Source organism: Cavia porcellus, unplaced genomic scaffold (genome assembly GCF_034190915.1).
Source record: "Cavia porcellus strain 051 isolate PalLab524CR breed Dunkin Hartley unplaced genomic scaffold, mCavPor4.1 scaffold_8, whole genome shotgun sequence".
Taxonomy (NCBI): domain Eukaryota; kingdom Metazoa; phylum Chordata; class Mammalia; order Rodentia; family Caviidae; genus Cavia; species Cavia porcellus.
This window is the reverse complement of record NW_026947491.1, coordinates 94458667-94483146: the sequence shown is the minus strand read 5'-3', so window position 1 is coordinate 94483146 and position 24480 is coordinate 94458667. Positions and strand designations below refer to the sequence as shown.

General features: G+C 55.6%; 1 protein-coding gene across 5 annotated transcripts in view; it reads left to right on the top strand.

Moving 5' to 3' along the window:
• Positions 1-24480, top strand: part of Syn3 (synapsin III) — a 288914-nt gene that overhangs the window by 46450 nt on the left and 217984 nt on the right. For all 5 annotated transcript variants that reach the window (XM_023561243.2, XM_063255545.1, XM_005000137.4 and 2 more), the window contains exon 3: positions 5149-5206. In XM_023561243.2, coding sequence (XP_023417011.1) covers positions 5149-5206 — 58 coding nt within the window. The remainder of the gene's footprint in view (positions 1-5148; positions 5207-24480) is intronic.

Here is a 24480-nt window from a genome sequence, read left to right as displayed (position 1 = left end):
AGTCCATTTCTTCAGTGGGGATGTAAGGTGGCCCCAGCAGCCCACCAGTGGGCATCCCTTCCCTGGCACCTCAGCAGCTCCCAGGGGCCAACCCGCCAGGGCTTCACTAACTTCCTGACCACTTCAAGGAGAGCCTCATATCCCCACTCTGGCGGCTCCAGGGTCATCCCTTGATGTCCAGGCTGCCCGTGCCACCCAGAGCTCCTGCTCTGTGCCTCAGGGAAGCTGGTCACTGTGTGCCCTGTGCCTGCCCAGCTCATCTGCCTTTGCCTGCGTCTCCTCCCACCCAACGCACACTGCGCCCGACCCTGAATGCTCATGGAAGAGGGTCACTACCAGAGCCTGGGTGGGCTGGGGGGCAATCCAGACCCCTCAGGGGAAAGCAGCTCCCGGCCGCAGGCTGGGCTGGGGACCGCTCTGCAGGCCGTGTCTGTCTGTGTGCCCCCCCCAGAGCCCCTGAGATACGCAGCGTGCGGTCTCCATGCGGTGCTGCTTGGGCCGACGGCTCCGTGCGTGGCAGGTGGTTGCCAGCATCCGTGTGGGGTCTCTCAGCGAAGCCTCCGTGACTTCTCTGCTCCCCACATCACACTCCAAACCCCCTTTCTCCATAGCCCATTCTTCCCATAAGTGTGTGAGGTCCACCGGGCAGCAGGACAGAGCTGCAGGCAGATCCAGGGCCCTCTGAGTCCTACGGCCCTGCGTTTGCCCCTTGTGATGCCCTCGCCTTGCTAACAGGAAGCCCAAGTGTGCCTGTCCTTAGCAGTCCTCTGTGCGGTCTGTCTGTCCACCTCTGCCCAGTCCCCAGATGAGCAGCTAGCAGGAAGCTCTGAAAGGGTGCCCAGTGGGGGCCACTGAGCAGGTCCCCGCCGCCCTCCCCCGGAGGACGTGGCCTGGAGCATCACATCCAGGACAGACTTGTGGGCGAGTCCGGGTGGGCGCTGGAGGCCGTCTCTGTGTCTCGCGCCCATCCCTCCCCACACCAGGGCCACTCAGGCCTAGTTCTGCCTGCCCCGCCCGGAGGCACTGTTGCAGTTTCTCCTTCCTGGGGCCTCGATGTGGCTCTGAAGATGGGGCCACCCATGAAGACCGGGGCTCTGGAACCCACAGCTCCGCCCCCTCCGAGGCCAGGACTTGATTGATGGCAGAGGTGGGGTGAGCGGAATAAGCCAGGGAGGAGGCAGCTCAGAGACAAAGCCCTGGGCACAGAGGGCCTGTCTGTCCGGCCTGAGGTCACACAGCCACTCAGTGACCCAGGCAGCAGGCCCAGCCCGCAGGGCATCTGGAATTCCACACCATCCTCCCTCCCCTCTGCCAAGCCAGGCCTGAATGAACGCCGGCCGGGAGGCCGCAGTCTGTGTGGCCCATCAGGAGACAGCCTGCTGACTCTGGGCCAGGCAGGGGGATGGACGGCCTGACCCTCGCCCTGCCTTGTTGTCAGCCAGGCCCTGCAGTAAACATTCCAGAGACGGGCAAAGAAAAAAGGGGGCCACATCAGGGTGGAGCTGATGGGTGGTGCCGGTGCACCACAAAGTGCTGTGGGGTTGGGGCGAGAATCCAGCCCCAGGTGGGTGGTTGTGCAGGTTGGACACTGGACAAGGACCTGTGTGACCACGAGGAACCAGCAGGTGGCAGTGTGTTGGGGACGAGGTGCCTGTGTGCAGGGCCGCCATTGCCGTTGTTCATTCATTGGCCCAGCAGACCACGTTTGTTCAGCTCGTGCCTGCGTCTGCGACACACAGGCATGGCGAGCCCTGCAGCCAAGCTCCCAGCTTGGGAAGAGCCACCCGGGGGCAGGGTGGGCACAGTGTGCAAGGCCCAGCCTGGGCGAGAGTAGTGGGAGGCACCCAGGGTCTTGAGGCGGAGGCTGAGGACAGGACATGAGTGCCCTGCACGTGGAGGATGCTGGCCAAGGCTGAGGAGGGAAGCGGGGTGACCCCTGGGTGCCTGTGGGGCTCTGGGTCAGGAAAGACCAGGCCTGAGTTGAACCCTGCACTCATGAAAGTTCCAGAGCACTGGGTGGCAGAGATGAATGGGCATCGCCTTCTGGAGCCTGCAGGGTGACCCCTGCCATGACCGCTGGGCTGCCCGAAGGCCAGCAGGGGGTATGTGACGACTTCCGGTCTGTCCTGGGACCATGCTGGGCAGGCAGAGCCGGGCTGGGGGAGGCATCGCTGTGTTTCATTTATTTGTGGGCGCCTGACCCACTCGGTGGCGGGGGACACACTCACTGTTTCTGTTGTTGGGGCTCCCGCTCCAGCCCTGGGCTGCAGCTGGGGAGGCTCTGAGCCCCTCCTGCTTCTCGCTCATTTAATCCTCACAGCGACCCTGTGAGGCAGCTGCCGTCCTCATCCGTCCACATCCCTGCTTCCCAAATAAGGAAACCGAGGCGCTGGGGTGGAGAACACACCCAAGGCTGCCGAGCGGTGGGCTTGTATCCGGCTGCAGTCACCTCACTGCCACCTTCTCAGAGGCCCAGTGAGTTTGTTTCTCACCTCCTGTAGGGGGAGGTGACCTGGGGGTCAGAGCCCTATCTTAGACACACAGGGCCAGAGTCGTGGAGCCAGGGTTCAGCCCACATCCTGACTCCAGCTGCTTGTCTTCCCAGCATGCTTTGCATCCCAGGCTGCCCTCCTGAGGGCCCAGGCCCCCGCAGTGCCAGAGGATGCCATCCTGCACCCTACTCTGCTCTTCCTAGTCACGCCCTGCTTCGTAGGCAGAGGGGCCAGCAGGGTGAAGGTGCTGTACCCTGGGGCCCTGAAAACTGCGCCCTGAGTGGTGCTCTGGGTGCCCAAGGCCTGGGTTTCTGTGTCTGAAAGGCCTCGTCCTAATCCCAGGAGCTGTGAAGCCAATTCCTCGGCCCAGGCTCCCAAAAGGTGGCCGGGAGGCTGCTGTCTGGGGTTGTGGGGAGGAGGTGGAGCTGGGCCATGCATGAACCTGGGCGGAATCTTCAGGGACACAGAGCAGGGCAGAGGACGGTGGGAAATTAAGGTTCTGGGCTGTGGAGAAACAGAGAAGCAAGAACCAAGCACCGGCCAGCCTTGTGCCCCTTAGTCCTGGGGAGCCACAAAACTTTCGGGCCCAAATTCTGAATCTTCAAGGCCATTATGAGTTGTCAAGGAAGGCAGCAAGTGTGTTTTATCAAAATGTTTTCTGATTTTGTCTATCTGTTTTAAATATTGGACATATGATGCATTCTGGGCCCCATGGATACTAGAGGTGTCCGGAACTTGTTGACAGGTGACGCAACCACAGACTCTGCAGGTTCCCTGGGCGTGAGGCTTGCTGCACACGCATTTTGTTGAAAAGCATCTCTGGAAGAAAAACCCAAAATCTCACTTTCAAGTCACATCAGCAGTTCCTGTCCCACAAAAATAAACCCAGCGACGTCTTGGACTGTCCACATGGGAAGAGAAAGTGGCACCACTCCAGGAGCTGTCTGTCAGCGATTCCGGCGGGCTTGGGCGGGCAGGACTCCACCGGCCAGGGCCGGGCTTCGACGGAGCAGCTTTGAAAACAGACAGACAGAAGCAGTCTGCGAATTTATAGAAAGGAGTCTTTCACAAAGGAGAGATTTGAGAAATAGTTGGCAACACCCATGTTCCAGGGAAAAGAATGGAATGAGAAGCTACAGAGAAGCTTCTTGAATGAAACGCTTCCAAATTAGTGATTAGCGCTCGACCACACGGCCGCCCTCGCTGGCGGGGGGCTGGCGCAGGGTTCCTGTCCTGAAGCATCAGCTCTCCTGCTGGGGGAGGGCGGAACAGGCCTGGGAAGAGGAGCGCTGTCGCTGTCCACGCGAGGTTCACGGAAAGGCCCCACATAGCGTTGGGACCCCGCGGGCCACCAGAGCTGTGAGTTTCAATTACAGCAGTAATCGAGAGGCCCGATGGGTTCCTTTGGCTCTGTTCTTGGGACGCGTCTAACCAACCCACCAGCACTCCAACTGGGGCTGCTGCTTTTCAGGAGTTTGCAGAGCGCGTGGTGGAGTGGAGGCCCAGGTGAGGCTACGGCCCAGGAAGGAGGAGGCAGGCCGTCCTCACTGGGAGGAGGGCAGCGGGGAGGCGTCGGGGAGGGACAAACTCCCATGGCGAATGTGAGCTCTGTGCGCTGCAAACGCGCACTGACAGAGCCAAACAAGACAAACAAGGCCTGGATTCCAGTTGCGCAGGCCAAGCATGGGCTCTGAGGTTCTGAGTTTCGCCTTCTACACAATGGAAATGAAAATGCTTACCTCGTGGTTTTGGTTGTGAGCATGAAATTCCAAAAGCTTGCCGGTCTCTTCGGCCACTTAGCTGCTCACCAGGTGTGAGGCGAGCCCCCTGCGTGTGCATCACGCTGCTGGCTCTGGGAACAGAATGGGCAGCTGGACAGGTCCTTCCTGAGCGCCAGGAGCTGTGGTCATTCTGTGAGATACGGGCACAGGACACATCACCAGTGCTAGTTCTGGTTCTGGTTCTGGTTCCGTTCCAACAGTAAGAAATAAAAGCTGAGTTTGAGAAGACAGCTGTGTCAGAAGAGAGATGGACTGTGGGTCAGGATTAGTGTAAAGATGGAGAAAGACAGGCAGGTGAACATCGGCTTTGAGGCAGTCGGGACGCAGAGTCGGGGGACAGAAGACAGAAGCAGTCCCCGGTGCAGCCTCCGCCTCTGCCTCCAGCGGTGGGTCAGCTGCTAGCCATGCTGCTGGGGAAGAGGACTGAGAAGTCCACAGACGTGGGCGGGGGGTGAAAGGGGGAGGGGCAGGTGACTGCTGCTCCGCTGGCCGCGTGGACAAACGCTGAGGTGGCCAGTGGGTCGGGCAGTGAGTCCTGGGTGAGTCCTTGGTGGGGCTCCCTGTGTTCTTAGGTTGTTGCTCAGTAAAACCGTGCTGCTGTGTTTATTCATTCTTCGTTTTAACCTCTGGACGTGTGCAGCGCGGGTGTCAGTGCCTTCATTACAGGTGATAACACCAAGGTGCCGGGAGGCCACCTGGACAGGACCGGACCTCGAGTCCCATCTTCCCCTGCGCCACCCAAGGGTGACATTCGCAGTCACAAGTGCGAGAGGGAGGTGGAGAAAGCCTTGAGCTGACCCCCGGGGGCAAGGCTTTTGGGGACGGGAGGCCAGGGCAAAGAGGACGTCCGCCTTCACCGTTCTCTCTCCTTGCAGGGCAAAGTATTTCTGTGGAAAGAAGCTGAACGGAGAAATTGAGATCCGAGTGGAACAGGTAGGTGCAGACACAGCTTGGCCACCCTCCCCCTTTCCCAAGCCATTCCCTGGAGAGACCTCGGTCCCATCTTTTTGATAATGAATTATAATAACCGAAGTGCCCTGACTCAGATAGACCTGGAGTTTCACTGAAGTCCAGAATTATTTGGTCCAATAATTTGCAGCCTTTTGTTTAGCAGCAAAGTTTTCAAAGCACATGCGAAATAGCAGCTGATTCTACCAAAAAGAGACAGTCACAATCAGAGGGGCTCCGATGGAAACGGGACTGGCTCCCCGAGAGTCTGTGTTCCCCATGCTGCGCCCGTGGCCCTTGACATCTCCCGTGACCGTTCTGGCCGGGAAGCAGGCCTGAGAGCGCGTCCTGTTGAGCTGGCACACATCCCCTCGGGACTGAGCGGGCGACTCCATCTCTCTCCGCACAGTCTCCTGGCATCATTGTTGGTGTTAAATCATCTCAAACCTCGAGAGAGATCGGAGCCGAGAACCCCAGCTCTTCCCCTTGCTTCCGGATCAGTATTCGGGCTCTCCATTTACGTGGGGAGAAACACAGTCTTGCTCAAGGCTGGATGGGAGTGCAGGGCAGAATGGGGGCCCTCGGCTCCACCCGGGAGAACCTCGCCTCGGCTGGGTTCCAGGCCCAGTGCCCCCGGACTGCGCGGCCTTAGTTGAGCAGCGCTCAAGCCCCTTGCAGCCTTCCTCTGCATGTGGCCGGTACACGCGTCCGTCAGTGGCCGTGAGCTTGTGGGGAGGTGCCCAGCCTGGAGCCTGGTACGGGCCCTGCAGGCCATGACTCCTCCTTCCTGCTGCCGGCTGCTCCTCCTCCCGTCTTCTCCGTCCAGTTCTTGTCTTTCTTTCCCTCTTCTCCTGTCCATCGCCCTCCCTCTCTTCTCTCACTGCAAAGGCCCGGGTGTGAGTGTGACGGACCAGGCCCTGGCCAGATGTTAACTGAAGGAAGCACAGCCACAGGACCAGGGCTGGCTGGCCCGTCTCGCTCCTCCCTGCCCGTCTCGAGCCCCGGGGTCAGGGGGCAGAAAACCCTCTGAGGTCAGCCTGCCGGGCCTCAGGCAGCCACGCCTGCGGTCTGCATCCCAGCTTGACCCCATGGCTTGCGAGTGAGCCCACTGTCTCCTGGTGTTCCTTCCACGGCAGAAAGCAGGTTATTTTTGTTCATTTTACAAATATTTGTCAAGTATTTACTCTGTCAGCGAAGTTCTTGCAGAGACTGAGGGTGTAGAAGCTGGGCCGAGTCCCAAGGAAGCCTGTGGTCTAGGAAGGGAGGTGAGGCGAGTCTGGAGGATTTTGCAAGGAGACCGGAGGTCAGCCCCAGCCCCAGTACCTCCCAGGGCAGCTGAGGGGTCCAAAGCGGCTTGGGCGAGGGTGGTGGCTGCCTGGCCTGGGCTGAGGATGGACAGGGTTCCAGCAAGTGGGGTTCAGGGCAGTGCAGCAGGGTGCCAGAGGGGTGGCTGTCCAGTTGGTGGGCTCCAAAGCAGCCATTCTGTCCCCCTGCCTGTCCTGCACTTCTTCCCAGCGCCCTCCTTGGTGAAGAGGACACCCCCTACCGTCCTCCTGACAGGAGTGGGCACAGTCTCCTGTGCCTCCATGTACCCCTCACCCATGCTGCTGACCGACCCCATAGTCCTGTGTCTGTCCACCCTGCTGCTGGGGGTGTGCCCTGGCCAGACCCCCACCACACTACCACAGCTGGAGCAAACGACCCTTAAAGTGCTAACCTTGAAGCCAGGTGTGGTGGCACACAACTGTAATCCCAGTACTTGGGAGGCTGAGGCAGGAGGCAGGAGGATCTTTGCAGTTTGAGATCAGCCTGGGCTACAAAGTGAGCTCGAGGCCATCGAGACCCTGTCCCAAAAAGACAGAGGGAAGATGAGTGTTAACCTCAAAGCCCATAGCTAAAGGCGCATCGAGTCTCAACGGTGCCTGGGTTGTTCTTTGTCCAGGTCCCTCAACTGCTCCTTCCCAGCCTTACCCTGGGTTTGCAGCCATGTATTTTAGGGTGGGGTTACTTGGTGAGGGTAGACCACGGCCGGTTGGGTTTTAGAATGTAAGTAGCAGAGGGCCTGACCCGAAGGAAGAATGTGCAGGGGAGTAACTGATAGATTCCGCAGATTCCAGGCTGCTCACCAGTTTCCAAGAGGGGTGAGTCACTGGGCCGTGATCTTCCCGCAGAATCTGGGTTTTCCATAACCGCCCGTCCGGCACATGCCCAGTTGGCAGCTGGATCTGCCTTGCTCTCCCCACTGCGGCCACCCCGGAAGTGGCTGTAGTTTCTCCCATTTAGCACTTCCTGTAGCCCAAAGTGTAGGCCCGAAATCCCTGAGCAGGGACTGCAGAGGGATCGCCCTAGAATAACTCACCAAGGGGCCTGGGACACGCAGCCAGTGCACCCAGGGCTGCAGTCACGCTGGGAACCTTGGCGGATTTCATCCTCCTGACTCCTGGCCATGTCTCTCTGTGGACGCCAGAAGGTAATTAGGCCAGGAAACCAATTAGCAGGTTATTTCAGGCGTTTTTCCCTGGAAGACTTACCTTCCCAAACCCGTCTTGGCCTTTGTATCGCTCCTCTGTGGCCGCCGGGATCAATAGGTCAGTCACATAAGCAATCCCCAGGAATCTAGTGTGTGTCCTGCAGGACTTGGAGAAAGGCTTAGGAGAGAAGCCACTGTTTAGTCTAAGCTGGTCTTCGGTTCTGGGAACCAGTCTCTCACTAGGACCGAATTAACCAGATAATTGCACCATCTGGGTTTTGCTGGATACAGCAAGAGGGTTAGTTGTGGTTGGCTAGAAGAAGCCTCTGCCCTTCTCCTCCCTTTTCCTCCTGGTGCAAAACATACTTGTCGGGCTCTCCCAGTCCAGAATCCAAGGGCCTGGGGAGGTGGAGGCACATCATTCTGCATCCCACCGCCCAGAATTCCCTGGGGTCCAGTGGGGTCCTTGCAGCAGTGTCCTAGGAGGGCCTCAGAGGACCCGGCCAGTGTGGTTGGCATGTCAGACTCGCCTCTGTTTGTATGTGAGGCACAGGTCAGCCCTGGGTGGCTAAGAAACACAGTTGACAATGGATTACTATTAAGTAGACTCACAGCGCCCGGGGCTTGGTGGGATAGAGTCTGGGCCTCGTGGAAAAAGGAGAGGACTGAAATCATCATGCTCAGTCTTCCCTCAGTGTTAACAGAGGTTCCAAGGCACAGAGGCCAGCGGTGGGATCTGTAGCAGATGGAAGGGAAGCCTGGGAAGGAAGCTGGGTGGGCCACAGCCTCACATCGGAGAACCAGGCGCCCTGGGACACCGTCCATGCTTGGTATTGGAGTTGGATGGAGTTAGGCGAACATCTGTCTGTCTTCTGCTTTTTCTGTGCTTCTTCAACATGCATGTCTTCTGAAAAGAAGTGTGATTTTCCCCTTTAAAATACATATTTTAAACACTTCAGACCCCAGATAGCTTGAGTAGTTCTTATCCAAATGCTTGCAACCAGATGTATTTCTGATTTCAAACTCATGGAGATTTTGGAATATTTGCATATGTACAACAGTGTACCTGGGGGCAGGACCAGGTCTGGACATGAATTGCATTGAATCTCATGCATATGTTGCACACGTGGCCTGACAGTAATGTTGGGCAGTGCTTTACCTGTGCCCTGACTGACCTTCGTCACATGAGGCCAGGTTTCCCTTGTGGTGTTACGCAGATACTCAGAAAGTTCTGGACTTTGGTGCTGTTTGGATTTTGGATTTTCAGATTGGGATACTGAGTCTGATTTTATATATTTTCATATGTGTTTGAGGTTTCCACCCATGATTTGTTCCAAGATGATCTTTCTTAGAATTTACTTTAGCTGTAGATATTGACTGCAAAGACTGTGTAACATTTTCTAGAACAGATGTTGATGAGATAATGAAACCAGGCATCATACTCATTCTCCAGGTGGTGGGTTGGTGATAAGGTACATCATCCTTGGTGTGAAATAATTACACGGTAGAAATACACCTTGAAAAAATATATTTCATGGCTCGCCAGAAGGTCGCACCTTTGGCCTTTTCTGTGCTGCTTCTTAATATTAACTTTGCAAGTTACGTTTGCTGAAAACTTGAAACTGAGTGTAATTGTGATTGTAACAAATTAATCTCCCCAATGCTGATCCTTTGCAACTGAGTTTATGAAGAGGAACCTATTTGTACCCAGTCCAGTCTGACCATGTCAGATGTAACCTGGCACATGCACTAGTGCTCAGTGAGCTCTAGGTGTGAGTGTGGCTGTGCAGAACCGGATGTCACGTCAGGCTGCATCTTCAAAGAGATGCAGAGAGGCAGCAGTTCATATGCTCTGCCCTGCCACCCGCACCCGTGCCATCTTCTAGTCAAATTCTAATGGGAAAGCAGGTGCAGTGTCACACTCTTCAAGAGATCACTGTACCCAGAGGGTGGGAAATCATGCTCCTGCAGGAGCTCCTCAAGGGCACTGGCACAGTCCACCCCATTAACATTCACACTGGCCCTCTACTCACCCTAACCCATCTGAGCACTGAGTCTTCACTTAACCTGTCTTACAGTTTGTCCACAAGAGCACACAGAGAGCTGCCTCATTCTTGTTAATAGTTTCTGGAGTTCATTACAGTTCATTTTATGTAATTTTGCTATTATAGGCAGTGCTAAACCATGTGATTTCAAACATTTGTCAGTGTTTCTGTAAAATTCCTTCCTATAAACAGAATAACTCATTCCAAAGTAGCGACACAGTGCATGCTCTTGTGTATCCCAAGGAGTGAAGGAGTTTCCCCAGCTGCTAGAGCTGCTCTAGAGACAGCCCTCAGGCTGGAGGCAGGTAGGCGAAGATGCCTCGCCCCAGGGCACGTCTCCTTCCCAGAGACAGTTGCAGTGAGTGATATATAAAGCCTGGCCCCTTCACTCTGATCTGAGACAACCCTGCAGGGCCATCCCTCTCCCAGAGCTGTTTATGATGGGCTGAGGCTCCGATGTGGCCCAGCTTCTCCATGTCCTCGGGCTGCCGCCTCCTGTTTTCCACCTCGCCAGTGGTGGTTGTCAGAGCTCTTCCTAAGGAGCCTCCTGAGGCCCGTGTCCATCTCAGCATTCACATCCCAGCAGAACCAGCTTCTGAGAGTGCATGTGCAGCTTAATGGGTCTTCCAGAACTGCCTCCACAGGGGTCGCATGGCTGATCGACGTCTAGGACTCTGCATGACCCAGGAGTTCTGGAGTCCTTTCTGTTCAGAACGCTCTCGGGTCCCAGGCCAGACGTTGATACTGAACTCCAAAGCAGAGCTTAGTTTGCTCTTCCTGTTTGACCTCCTTGTGTTTGAAATTCACCAGAGCTTGGTGTTTCTGTGCAGAATTGAGTCTGGTTGCTCTGATCCAGTAAACCTTGTTTTGTTAACATAATCTTGCAAGATTTATTTGTTTGGCTTGGCTTACTCTGACCTCAGACATTCTGTTTTGTATTATTTTTGAAAGCATGCGGGTCTCTATGGAGGTCTTTTTCTTTTCAAATCTAAGAACCAGCTGGGAAAACAGAAAAAAAAAAAAAAAAACCAGGTGGGATCCTAGGATGTTTTAGCAAAACTGTAGCTCATCACAGCACACAGGTTTCTCTCGGCATTGACTAACGTGGGCTTATCAGCTTCTCCCTCTGCGGCAGCTCACCAATCTAAGGAAGCCCCGGAGAAGTGGAAAAACACTGCTCATGGCGGTGGTAGGACACTGTTGTTGATCATGTACCGCGTATTCGTGCCTCCTGTAGGACAACTCATGTAATCCACGTGCTCTGCCTCCTTCTGAGGAAACAGAGGCCCCGAGAGCGCAGATGAATTTCCCAGGCCCGGGCGCAGGGCTGGTAAGCATGCAGTCAGGCTGAGACTTGAATCCAGGTCTGGCTTAACCGAGGAGGTTGATCGGAACCGTGTTAGTCCTCAGTGGCCTCCGTAAAGCCTTTGTCTCTCCCCTGACTCAGATCCCCTCAGTCCGGCTCCCACACTCCCTTCCTACCCACTCGGCTCTTTTGATCCACTCCACAAATTGCAGGCTCCCGGGAAGTGCTTCCAGCAAGCCTGCCTTTCCCTGACTAGCCCTGAAGGCTCTTCCTCACCACTAAGCTTTCCAGGTCACGCTGCAGAGTTCCTGTGAGATCAGTGCCGTGTGCTCTTGCTTTCCCCTAAAGGTCACGTTCACTCCTGTCCCTCAGTACAGACACACAGACTAGACTCTGCAGCAGCTCGGACTGCAGAGCCAGACCGCGAGAACTTGACTCCCAGCCTCGCTGTCCTGGCTGGCCTTGAGGGCGTGACATAACTTCTGTGTTCTCGTATGCCCGAAAACTCAGAGCAGAGCTTGACCTACAGGAAGTGCTGTTTTTACGATCACTGTCACATCACTGAACACGCCGCCTGAGTAGTTTCTGGGTTTCTGTCTCTTGAATCATTCAGAAATGAAAAGGCTGTAACCATGTGCTAAAGAAGTTTGCAGTGCAGCTGGTGGGGAACAGACATAAGCAGACTGCATTTGCATGTGTGCTTTCCTCATTTACACACATGTCCCATCGCACATCCCACTGATGGTGCGGCACTCAAGTTTTTTAACTTGTCCTTGATGGTAGGTATCACTGACCCTGGCACTAAGTAGGTGGTCAGTGAGTGTTTGTTGAGTGAATGTGTGAGTGACTTCATGAAGTAACATAGTCATAGAGGATACTGGCAGACCATAGCCAGTCCCTGGGTACCATCTAATCCAACACTCGTTTAATTACAGAGAAGTTAAGAGACAGCGTGGCAGTTAGGATAGGGGATCAGCTTGATCGGCTTTGCAGTTCACTCATGATTTGGAGCATTTTTCTAGGTGTGTCTGGATTGGTCATGGAGTTGAGGCCCTGGAATAAATGTCTCAATCTGGCCCCTTCCTCTCTGGAGCTGTCCCTTTCTCTGCCTGTGGCCACCATGGACTAAGCATCAGGCCTTTCCACCCTGTTTTTGCCGTGGAGCCAACTGACCAGGAGTGGGTCATCCCAAAGCCTGGCCAGGCGAAACCTCTCCTGCTTGACGCTGTGGGTGTCCAGTATTGTGTCCAGCAGCAGGAAAGCTGACTGATATGAAAAGTTGGTACCAGCAGTGAGGCTGTGGCTGTGGTGGTGCCATGTTCAGAAGCCTTTGGAACGGGTTTGTGGGAGGAATTTAGAAAGGTTTGAAGATGCCGGCTGCAGAAGCCCTAGACGGCTGAAAACAGCCTGTTGGGTGGCACTGGTCCGACCTCAGAATGCTGATGGCAGTGTGGGCAGTAAAGACCAAGCTCAGCAGGTTTCAGCTGGGAACAAGGACTCCCCTGGCAGCTGGAATAAAGCCCACTGTGCATTACACTCTGGAAGAAAATTTGTCTCATTTTTCCCAGCTCCTGAGACTTTGCAGGAGACTAAGATTAAAGGCAGGGGACTAACTAATCTGGTAGAAGAAATTTTAAGTTAGCCCAAAATCCTGGCTGTGGTATGGGTGCTACTATCTACTTTTAGCCAGATTTATGAGTATCATAGGCTGAAGAGAAAAAAATTTGTAAAACTTAAATTTTGGCCCAGAAGGAGCCATGTATAAAATTGGGGCCAAAAGAAATTGGTGCCGTTAAGAAGAAAACAACACTTTGTTCAGGATCTGTACTGGAAAGAGTAGCAGCATCAAGAAAAAAACGCAATACTTTGTTCAGAACAACGAGAAAGGCGCTGTGAGGGCCTCTCAGAAATCAGTCTTCTCCCAGTCGAAGAATCAAGGGGGCAAAAGTATCAGCCTTTCCACTGAGAAGCATCCCTGGGACTCCTGCTCAAGAAGGACCCTCTCCCTGGCGTGGTAGCACATGTCTGTAATCCCAGCACTCAGGAGGCTGAGGCAGAAGCTCGAGACCAGCCTGGGCTACAAAATGAGCTCAAGGCCAGCCTGAACCACATATTGAGACACTGTCTCAAAAAGGCGAAAAAAGAGATGGGGATCCTAGGGAACCTGTTCCTCAGATTCATTTCTGTTTTCAGCCATCCAGGCAGTCACAGGACAATGCTGCTATGACCCAAAGGGCCCTGGCTGCTGCTCCCACTGACCACAGACCTCGGCATCATTCACGGGATGACAATTTTGTCAGCGTGGAAAATGTAGGAGTTGTGGTGTCAGGTAAATTTCCTCCCAGATTTCAAAAGAAGGCTTGAGAAGCTAATCAAAGAGCCCCTGAGAGGGCGGTTTGTGAAGCTGTGGGAAGGAAGCTGAGATGCAGCACAGATCCTAGGGAGCCAGGGAGGCCAAGGGCATGGAGCCTCTGCTGAGGAAGGCTGCAGGCAGCGAGTGGAGCCAGCCCTAGAGAGGGTGTCTGGCTGCAGCCGGCAGGCCTGTCCCGTAAGAGCTGAGGTGTCCGAGTCCTTTGGAATTCATGTTTCCATGGCCAGTGTTCTGGCTGCCAGATGCACAGTTGCGAGATGTAATGTTTACCCTGCCAGGTTTAGGTCTTGATTTGGTCCAGTTCTTCTTTATTTCTACACTTTTGGAATAGAAATGTTTACCCTGTACCACTTCCTTTGGGATTCTGTGGTTTATGTCTTATTTTTACAGAGGTTTACAGCTAACAATCTACCTTGAGTCTCAGTTCAGACTCACTTGGACTTTGAAAAGTGCTGGAGCTGTTGAGGGCATCACCGTGTTCCCTGTTGTATGCAGGATACTTGTATTATTTGGGCAGAATGATGATATTGCTCTTGTCTTTATGTGGAGATTAATTATGGCTTACAGAGATGTTTTTGGGTATGAAATTGACAGATGTGGCTGGTCTGTGTGCAGTGTCGACTCAGGGGGTATTGGGGGTTCCTAGGGAAGTTGTGGGGCTCACTTTTGCTTGTGTCTAGGTGGGCTGTGGAGGTGTGGCCTTGAGATCTGTGTCTTGTTCCTGGACCCTTCCTCTGTGATGCTACCCTCATGCTGTCCCTCAAGTTCCCCATTTCCACATGATGTTTCTGCTTAGAGCCAGTTAACCATGGACTGAATCCCCAGAACCGTGAACCATCAAACCTTGCCTCCTATAAGTTGTGGGTGTCAGATATTCTGTCCAGTGATGGGAAAGCTGACTAATGGGGAGAAGTATCCAGACCAAGCACGTACATCCGTTTGGGAGAACCCAGGCTCCCACATCACCTCCCACATCACCACCTGCCAGTGCTGTCTTTTGTCTTCCTCTTTAGAAAGCCGTTAGGCCTTCTGATGACTTTAAGAGCAAACAGATTGACCTAATAGTCCCATCAGAAAGTCCGTATTTCTACATTTACCTGTGGGAGACCTTCGTCTTGGAAAGAATCTGGTTGGGGTTCAGAGAAGAACACCAGCTAGTGCAGGCTGGGGGAACCCCAATATCATGGTTGAACCCCCCCAATTAATCTACATAGCAGAGACCTCTGTGTCGTGTCGATGACCCTCCAGGTCCTCTCACCTTCTTTGCTAGAGGAGACTCGAGCCCTGGTTTGGCTGTATACCTCAGGACCACCTGAGGGAGGTCTTGAAGAACTTACAGCAAATTTTGGGGAAGATACATCAGGCAGGATGAGATTCAGTTCAGGTGTCACTTTTTGTGCAGAGATGAGAAAGAGGAGCCCTGTGAATCAGATGGAGGAGGCCACGCTTGTGTGCCAGAAATCCCACCTCCTGGCTCCTTCCTTCACCACTCTGTTGCCCACCTTTCCTCCCTGGCAGCCCACTCCATCAGCATTTGCCCTGTGCCCAGAAGTTCCACTGATGAAGGAGATTCCAGTAGAAATTAGGTAGACATTCTCAAGGAGAACGAAGCAAACTCTTCAGCTGCTTGAGGGATGTGTAATAATACAGAGAGCTCACCTCCTCCAAACCGCTCCCTCAGGAGACACTGCCTGGTCCTAATGACAGGATCAGGTGCTCAGTGGCGTTTGGAGAAGAGAGTAAGGAGTGTCAGGGGAAGATGTGAACATCAAGCTTCATGGGGAAAAGATCAGACTGCAGCATGCAGGAGAAGGGTGGTGGGAGACAAAGCTGGAAAAGCAGTGTTTTAGTTACCGTTCTTGTTCCTGAGCCTGAATACCCAGCACCCAAAGTTAAGGGAAGGAAGGTTTATTTGGCTTACAGTTTGTGGAGGTTTCAGTCCTTACTTGTCAGGCTCCAAAGCAGGGTGGCATCGCACAGGGGGATCGCAGAAGAGAAACAATTCATGGCAGGCAGGCGGCAGCAAAACAACCAGGCAGCCAGCAGCAAGAGGCAAGTGACAGTGCTAGTGCTCCTTTTCTCCCTTACGTTTTATCCAAGCTGCCTGCCCATGGCGGGCTCCCTTAATCCTACTCAGAACAGTCTCAGACCCATCAGTGGGCTGATTTAGTGATCGCACACCCTGGATCCCAGCATCACCTGCCCTGGATCCAGCCAGCTCTGGAAACCCCTCCTCTGACAGCATGAGGGTTAGGTGACGTCCAGACACAGCCGTAACAAGCAGGTATCAAGCGTTGTGTTGCAGTGGGGCTTGTATACTGGGTGTGTGTGTTAGTCAGCTTCCCATCCCTGTGGCTAGCTGAGAGAAACAGCTTCAGAGGAGGCAGTGTTTGTTTTGGCTCATGGTTGTGGAGGTCTCAGTCCATGTCCACTGGCTCCGTTACTTTGAGCCTGAGGAGTGACAGGGCCTCATGGTGTTGGGGCAGGTGGAGGGAGAGGTGGCCAGGAAGCGGAGAGAGAGGTGGCAATCTCCTCTAGATCTGGTGCAGAAAGACATCTGATCCTCAATAAAGTGCCTGGACAGGACTTTTGGAAAGGACTCTCAAGTGTTGGGGGAATGTGTGTGGACGCAGGGGTGGCTGAGGTGTCCTCAAGCCATTTGTTGGTTGTCTTTCTGAGACAGGGTCTCACTGTGCAGTTCAGGCTGGTCTTGTGCTCACTTCATAGCCCCGGTCTGTCTGGAACTCACAGCGATCCTCCTGCCTCAGCCTCCCAAGTGCTGAAATTACAGGCATTCACCACCACACCTGGCTCTTTGAGCCATTTTAGCGCCATTCTTGTATCTGTACCTGCCTTGGAGAGGCGAGGGCCTGTTTTCCTTAAGTCGGAGGTGGACTCAGACCCCTAAGATGTGCTCCAGCTGGCGTCACTTAAAAGCACAGCACTGCCAGCCCCGTGGCCTCTAGGGCCGCTCCATGCTCTGCGTCCCTCCTCGCTCCCACCCCTCAGCCAGGCTCCCTCCCTCCCCGCCAGCTCCTCTGGACACCACGGCTCCAGCTCTGCGCTTCAGCCTTGGCCTGGCCGCTCCCCGCTGGCACTCCCAGGCCTGCCAGCTGCCAGTCCGGATGCGCTTCCCCTGGGTTTGTGCCTGTGCACTTCAGTGGGACCAGGGTCATTAATTAACCCAGGGCGGAACCTATTATGAAACATCCCAGAGAACTGGAAAGAACCAAAGGGACTTCTGACTCGCAGCGGGGGAAAATGCCTTTTAATTGACTTGGATGACTTCACCGCAGAACTCTGTCTGGCTGTTATGCTAAACTGGAAACTAATCTATTAGGTTGTCTAAGGAATCTCCCTGCCCACTGTGAGCGGGCCTCCTGAGAGGGCGTGGGGCCGCCACATAAACAGGGCTGCAGGGAATGGCCTCCTTCGGATCACACACGGCCTGGCCGCGTGGTCCGGCCCTGTGCAGGAGGGGCCGGCTGAGATGAGCCCCAGCCCTGTACTTCTGAACGTCCCCTTGGGGCTGGTCGAAGGCCAGGCTCACTTTGCAGTACAGTTCAGCCTAGACTGGATCTGGGTTGGACCCCTTGCCTTGGGGACTTTAGAGGGTGGCGTAAGAGGGTCCATGGACGGTGTGGCTGTGCAGATGGCGCTGTACAGCCTGAGTCCTGAGGTCTAAATGACCCCAGAGGCCCTACTCAGAGTTCCTGAACTTGCTGCTGTCTGACCTGGAAACCTAAGGGCCCAGGAGGACGTGGTGACTGAATTGTCACACATAAAGGGCTGGTTTGTCCTGGACGGATTTGGACACGGCCCGCCTCACTCCTGACCTCCCGACCCCACGTCTTGGATTCGCAGCCCCGGCCCAGCCTGTGCCGGTCTCTCATCCCGGGAAGCGCTTTCCGCAGTTTTGCTGTAACTTGGTCCATCTCCGTGTCTCTCTCTCACCACCACCGTTGTCAGTGCCGCTGAGAGCTGGGATGGAGGTGCAGTCCAGGCTGACCCAGTGAGGAGATGGACAGTGGACACTCACTCAGGCCCGGCGTTGGTGACGTGGTGTCCAGATGCGTGATGTTTCTCCAGCTTCTCTTAAGTGGGGAAAAGCAAGAGAGCTGCAGAGGAGAGGCGGAGTCTGCTGTCGGCGCGGAGCCCCGCCGGGTGTCCTTCAGGTGGTTAAGGTGAAGCACTGGTCCAGTGGGAGGATCGGACAAAGCGTTGTCACTGTGCGGGGAGAGCGGCGTCTGGCAGGCCGCCGTCTAAGCAGCTCTGCGTGACTTCATCTGCTCTGTACCACAGCCACAAGGAGCGACTGTGGATGGCACTGAGATTCAGAGGCGTGGAGGTCCTGTCTGAGGTCACACAGCAGGGCAGCTGCAGCTGGGATGGGGACACCCCTGGCCCTGTCCCACTCTGGTTCATCTGTGGAACCAGGTCCCAGGGCCAGCTCCCTACCCAGGTCTGCTACTGAGTCCAGCAGGCACAAACCACCGTGCCCTCGCCTCCCGCTGCCAGGTCAGCTCTGGGAGTTCCGGGACAGAGGGCGGCCCAGACCGAAGAGGACACGGGCCAGAGCCCTGCCATGCACCCCAGGGGTGCATCAGACCTGGATCATCCTTAAAGGGAAGAGGGGGCTGGGCACTGCGGGCCAGCTGCTGCCTGGACACACCCTTTCCTCTCCTGTCCGGTCTCCACGGCAGCTTGCATGAGGCATCAGCTTCGGGAGGAGGCAGTCCAGAGCCACCAGACAGATTCTGTCATAGCCGGGGGTGCAGCTGTGCTGGAACCCTGGTCTACAGAGCCTCCACCCTGCACCCAATGCTCAGCCACCTTGAAAAGAACTGTTTCAGGCCTGAAGAAGGTTTTCAGAAGTATTTCCTGGGTTTAGAGCCTTCCCTTCCTCCACAAGGGACAACTAGAGGGTCCCTGGAACTTGAGGGGGGCTATGAGATTGTTGGGGGTGGAGCTGCCCCAGGGACCAACTCGCCAGCTCCATGCAGACACATGGACTTCCATGACCTGCCTCCCTTACCTGTCCTCACAGTGGCTGTGGGGTCCTCTGGCGCCCGCTCTGCCTGTCGGCTGAAGGCCAAAGCTGTCAGGAACTCTGTGGCCAGGTCCTCCCCATTGCAGCCTGGCTGCCTCTTGCTGGGCCCAGGGGTCCACAGAGAGAAGCTGGAGGAACCAAACGGTCACTGCACAGGGACTCTGGTCTGTGGTGGCTGCACTGCGGGTTCTGCATCGCAGTGGATAAAGATAGTGCTTCCCAAGGCGTCTGTCTCACTCTGACTTTCCCCCTTCTGTCACCTGAGTGGCCAGCGGGCTGTCTCTCCGCCCTCAGACCTGGGGCATCAGTCTGAGTCTGCTTTACCCTGAAACTTTGAAATTTAGTATTTTCCAGTGCAAATGTACCAATCCCAGTAAGGATAGCCATGAACAGAGAGAGAGGCCCGCCCCTGAGGCTGCTTCCAGGCGTCAGTCAGTCTGTCACTCAGGTCTGTCCTCCTGGGAGCTCAGGCAGGACTCCAGGGCCTCACCGGCACCTACGCAGCCTGCATGCTCTGTGCCCCTGCCCTGCCTCTGTGTGTGCTTCGAGGGCAGCCATCCTAGGGCTCTGAGGAGAAGCCGGCCCCTCCTCACGGGCTGTCATCCCTGTGTGGTGTTTCATGAGTGGGCAGGGTCCTGCAGGACAGTTTGTGGTGACAGGCAGGGCTGCAGCCTGGATGGCATGGACTGCCCCTCACAACCCGCAGCACCTGGGGACTCACGTCCAGGGTGCGATGCTCCAGAACAATGTCTTCAAGCCTGAGCTGGAGCTGGCCGCACTGACACTACCGTGCTCCATGTGGCTGTGGGTCAGAACAGGTCCATGTGGGCCCTGGGTCCGGATTCCTCGTTTGAGCACAGCAGGTCGGGCCTGCCCTCCTGGACCTTGGAGAAGGTATCGTTGGATAGGGCCAGAGGTGGCTGTCATCCACACAGCACCTGTGGGACCCCACGGCTGACCCCGCATGACTTGGGCTTCTTGTGCTGTGGGGTTTGCAGGACGGAGGTCGTGCATAGGATGGCCAGATTCTGAGATGAGCTGGGTTGGGGAGGGTGGAAGGGCACTGAACCCAAACCCAGCCACCACCAGGCTCTGTCAGGTGTGGCTGCTGCCGAGCTGCATCCCTAGCATCGACAGCTGCTCCCTGGGGACTGGGGAGCCCCTGCGGAGCTGGGCTGCGCAGTCAGGAGGGCTCACAGCGGTTGGTGGTTACTGGATGTGCCAGGCACGGCATTGTCCCCACAGGTGGGACAGACTCTTGCCTGCCTTGCTTCTCCATGTGGGGTACCCCAGCCTCAGGTGGGCGCCCTCATGGGGATGCAGTTTGGAGCAGCTCCAGGCCTGTCTGACTGTGGACCTTGAGCTCCTGGGCCTCTGGGAGAGGGTGAGAGCCTGGGAGGAGGAACCTTCAGACACTGAGCCTCCCAGAGAAGCTGGGAGAGAAGGGCCTTCGGACACCGAGCCCCCCAGGAGAAGCCGGAGGAAAGGGGCCTTTGGACACTGAGCCCCCAGGAGAAGCCCTCTGCCAGAGGATTGGGGCTAGTGGCCCAGTGAGCACCAGTGCACGCAGGCTTCACACAGAGCTGTTCAGTGGCTTTGGAGGTGACCTCTGCAAACCAGAGGCCTCCAGGCTCGGAACAGGTGTCAGGGGACTGCGACTCAGCTTGGAGGGAGAAATGAGCCATCTCGAGTCCCAGGGCTCCCAGGGCCTGCTCCAAAGTAAACGCCGCTTGGTGGCAGGCCAGGCCTCCTCCGCATCCTTTTAGAAACTCCACCTGTGCGTTACTGCACACGGGCGCCAGCACGTGAGGCCGTTTACCAAGGTTGAAAGCAGGTGGCCGGGCTGTTCCGCAGCCTCACAAACCTGCGGGGAGAGGCACTAGCCAAGCCACATCCCTGGTGAGCCGGGGCTGGAGAGCGTGGCCCCTCAGGGCCCAGCCTGTGAGTGGGGAGCAAGCGTCCCCTCTGTGGCTCTGCAATTGGCGTTTGCTCCCCTTCTCGGGCCTGGGCCAGGAGGCCTGAGCTCCTCTGCTCCCAGAGGCCCCAGGCACACACTGGGAAGTGCAAAGTCCTTCCCGTGTGGAGGCGGGCTGACCCGGCTGCTCAGGTCTGTCCCCAGCTCCATCTTTCTGGCCCTCTCTGCCCTGGCCACCTGACCTTCTTGCTGGTCCTTCAAATTAAGGACAGAAGATAGCAAGTGTGGGTAAGGATGCGGAGACCTGGAATCCTTGTGCACTGCCTGCAGGGAGGGAGAACAGTGTGGTGTTGCCTTGAAAACTTAAATTACCCCACGGCCAAATGATTCCCCTGCGGGCATCTACCCAGAAGTGTCAGAAGCAGAGACCGAAGAGGGTTCCGCATACCCAGGTGCACAATAGCATCAGTCACAATAGCCCAAAGCTGAAAACAAGCCAAGGCTCCATCACCAGGTGAATGGATGAACCAAATGTGGTATATCTATGCTGTGGAATACTACTCAGCCCTCAAAAGAGATTCTGTCACAGGCTGCAATACACATGAGCCATGAAGTGTCACTCTAAGTGGAACAGATGGCCCCGGGGGCCCAGTGCCGTCTGATTCCAGTTACCTGAGATACTGAAGTCAGCAAATCCACAAAGACATGAACAGAATAGATATCACCAAGTTCTGGGCCAGGGGTGATTATTTAAGGGGTCTGGCACTTTTGCTGGGAATGAGGAAGAAGAGCTGGAGAGGCTGGTGGTGGCGGCTGCACAGCTGTGACTGCTCAGTGCCACTAAACGCTGCACCTGAATGGTCAGTGCGGTGCAGCTGGGAGCCAGGCCAGGGGGCAGCGGTCTGGAGGTGAGGGCAGGCGGTAGGGCCAGAGCCAGGCTGGCCTCTCCTCATGTGTGCCGTGTTTTAAATTCGTGCCCCTCCTTTGCTGGGGTCTCCTTGCTGCACGCAGAAGGCCGTGTTCCTAGGAGGCATTACGCAATTTCGTCCAGGAGCAGGTTCCAGGATCTGTGTGAGTTTAGGGGGGATCTTGGTAGCTCACTAGGTGCTCGGGAGGGAGCTCAGGACGCTTCCTTGTGCCGTCCTCCAATCCTGGTTCCTCAGCAGCCGAGGACTTGAGGAGGGAGAGCAGCCGGCTGAAGCCCCACTGTGAGCCAGCACCCTGTGGTCGGCTGGGAACCTCTTCTGCGCCCTCAGCAGACCTCACTGGGGCAGCACTGGCTGCACTGAAGAGTCACGGGGAGGAAAGGAGCGGACAGGACTCTCATTGACTGGAGAAGAGCTGCAGAAGGAAAGGTGGGTCCTGTCTTCGGCCGTTTGGGGGCTGCAGAGAGGAGAGGGCTCAGGAGAGGAGCACCCAGCTCTGGACTCCGGACTGCAGGGTGGGGAAGCCGGGACAGCCTGCAGCTCACTCACGTCCAAGCAGATGCAGCTCTGCTCGGCGGGCACGAGTGGGCTGTGCAGCAGGGCCGGGCAGAGAGCCCCGAGGCCGCACCTCCTCCTGTTGACGTAGTGTCCAGCTCTGCTCTCCACCTGTCCTCCTGCAGACCCTGAGTCCCTGAGCCCATGTCAAGAGCCACTCCATGGGATGCATCTCACTGGTGACAGGAAGTGCCAGGATCTTACCAGTCACCTGGATCCCAGCCCAGCCTTCCTTAGGGGCGCCGCCTTCCAACACTTGCAGCCAGGGGCTGTCTCATCCGACGACCCCACTTCCCCATCTTTCCCGTTGATCCAGTCCCCTGATAGCACCTCGGGGACCTGAGCTTCCACTCACAGCACACACTGGCTGGTGCCTGCAGCAGGAGGCTGAGTGCACACTGTCTTTCTGTGTGTGTGCACACATGCGTATGTACACGTGTTCCTGGAACAGGGCGGGAGTTCAGATGTAGATACACGCCTCCATCCCTGGTCCAGGCAGCCCCAGAAGAGGCTGCTGAGAAGGCGGACCTCCGCGGTGTCCCCCAGGACAGCGCCTGGCTGAAGCTGCACCTCCGGGTGCGGGTTCTTGTGGGTGGAGCCGTTCCCTTCTCTGCAGCCCTAGGGTTTCCCAGTACCCCCAACACACACACAGGACCACTACACCTTGGTCCAAGAACCTGCAGGAATGCTCCCCGAGAGGGACTGTCCAGTGTAATTAGAGTCTTGCTCCTTGAAACCGAGATTTCAAATACCGGCGGCGCCAAGTGTTGAAGGGAACATACAGCCACTGAAGTTCTGTCACTCTGAAGAACACTCTGGAAGACTGTTCATTGATGTTCTCCGAAGGCGAACAGCCACCTACAGGACCTGCAGCGCCACGCCAAGGGTGCCCCGGGGAACGGCTGTGTCCATCCACCACACCAGGCACACAGTGTGGACCCAGCCTTCTTCTCAGGCTCCACCCACTGGGGATAACCCACGTGCACCATGGGCAGAGGCGTAAATCTGTTATCATCGTATGTTCAGAAAGAAGAGCACTGCAGGGAAATGAAACCCAAAGGCTCTCAGCACCGCAGCAGGGTGACCTCAGGGCCGGAGTGCACAGTGCACCGGGGGCGGTGGGTAGGGGTGCGGGCTGGAGAAAATTCCCTGTCTGCATCTGGGGACTGATTACACAGTGTATGCGAATTAGAATTCATCAAGCTGCAAGCCTGCAGTTCACACGCACTGCCGCGTGGATTTCGTGTGTGCTCTAGCAGGTGTCAAGGTCCCACTCTGAGCTCCACGTCTGCGCCTCTGCCCTAGCAGAACCGCAGCCGTCAGCCAGCACTGTTCCTCCTCCGTGCTGGCTGCGAGCTGCCGAGCTGCAGGTTCCCGCTCCCAGGCCCGACTTTGGGGTCCCTGTTATACAATTTTCTTTCTACAAACGCTATGAAGCCCCATAATCCAGTGCTACATTTTGCTTTGAACAGCTAATTATCTTCTATGGAGTTTTCAAACAAAACGCTTTCTGTTTCCGCTCACATTTACCACATCCAGGGATGTGTGTGTGTGCATGCACACGCATGTACGTGTATATGTGTTGATCGAGGGTATCCTTGACCCGCCAGAAGGACTTCCTACAGCCTTTCTGTGACTTGCAGTCAGGTCTAACACGCACTACCTGTCACGATGTCTTTGCAATAGCAAACTGACGGCGTCTTCAGGTCAGTGTCAGGTACGGATGTTTGAAAATGTCTACCGTTGGTAGCGCCGTGCCTTTCTGGGAATAGTATTCTAGGTTAGCGTTATTTTTTCTCTTGGTGTTTGAAAGAAGTCGCTCCACGTCTGCTCCCTGTCTTCTACCGAGACGCCTGCTGGAATCCTTACCTTTGTCCTCTATTTGACGTGCATTGACCCCTCGCTGTTTTAGAAGACTTCTCTTCGGCACTGCTGTTTTAGGAAGCTGACTACTGTGTGTCTTGGTGAGATTTTTCTTTGTTTCTTCCACTTAAGGTTCATCGAGTATCTTGGGTCTGTGGATTTTGAGTTTTCTTCAAGTATGGAAAAATTTCAGTCACCTCTCCTCCCCCTTCTCCGGAGGCTGCAGCGTTCCAGACTGTGGTGTCTGTGTGCTCACAGAGGTGCTGATATTTTTTCAAAAGTGTTTTTGCTTCTTGCCTCACGTCGGGTGGTTTTTATCGCTCTGTCTCCACTGGCACCAGCGTTTTATTCGGCCCTGGTGAATTTACTGTGAATCCCACCAGCGCATTCCTTTGTCGGATCCTCTGTTTTCTTAATCTCTGCAAGTCCCATTTTCCACTTTTATGCAATATTTTTCTCCTCTCACCTCATCACACTGACGTCTCCCTCCATACTCCAGAAAACGCGATGGACGCTCGTCGTGATCCCTTTAACTGCCTCCTGCCTCTCCCATCTCCCGACGGGTTCCTGTCCGGTGACTCTTGCTATTAGGGTTGTATTTTCCTGCCTCTCGTGCCTTGCTGTCTGTGACCGAAAGCCTTAACTTTTAAATGGTGCATGCCGCGTGCTGGGTTTTGTTGTATTCCTGTGAAGTTACTAGGAGTAAGCTTGAGCCATTCACAGCTTGATTTTAAGCCTCATGGGACAGAGCTAGAGAG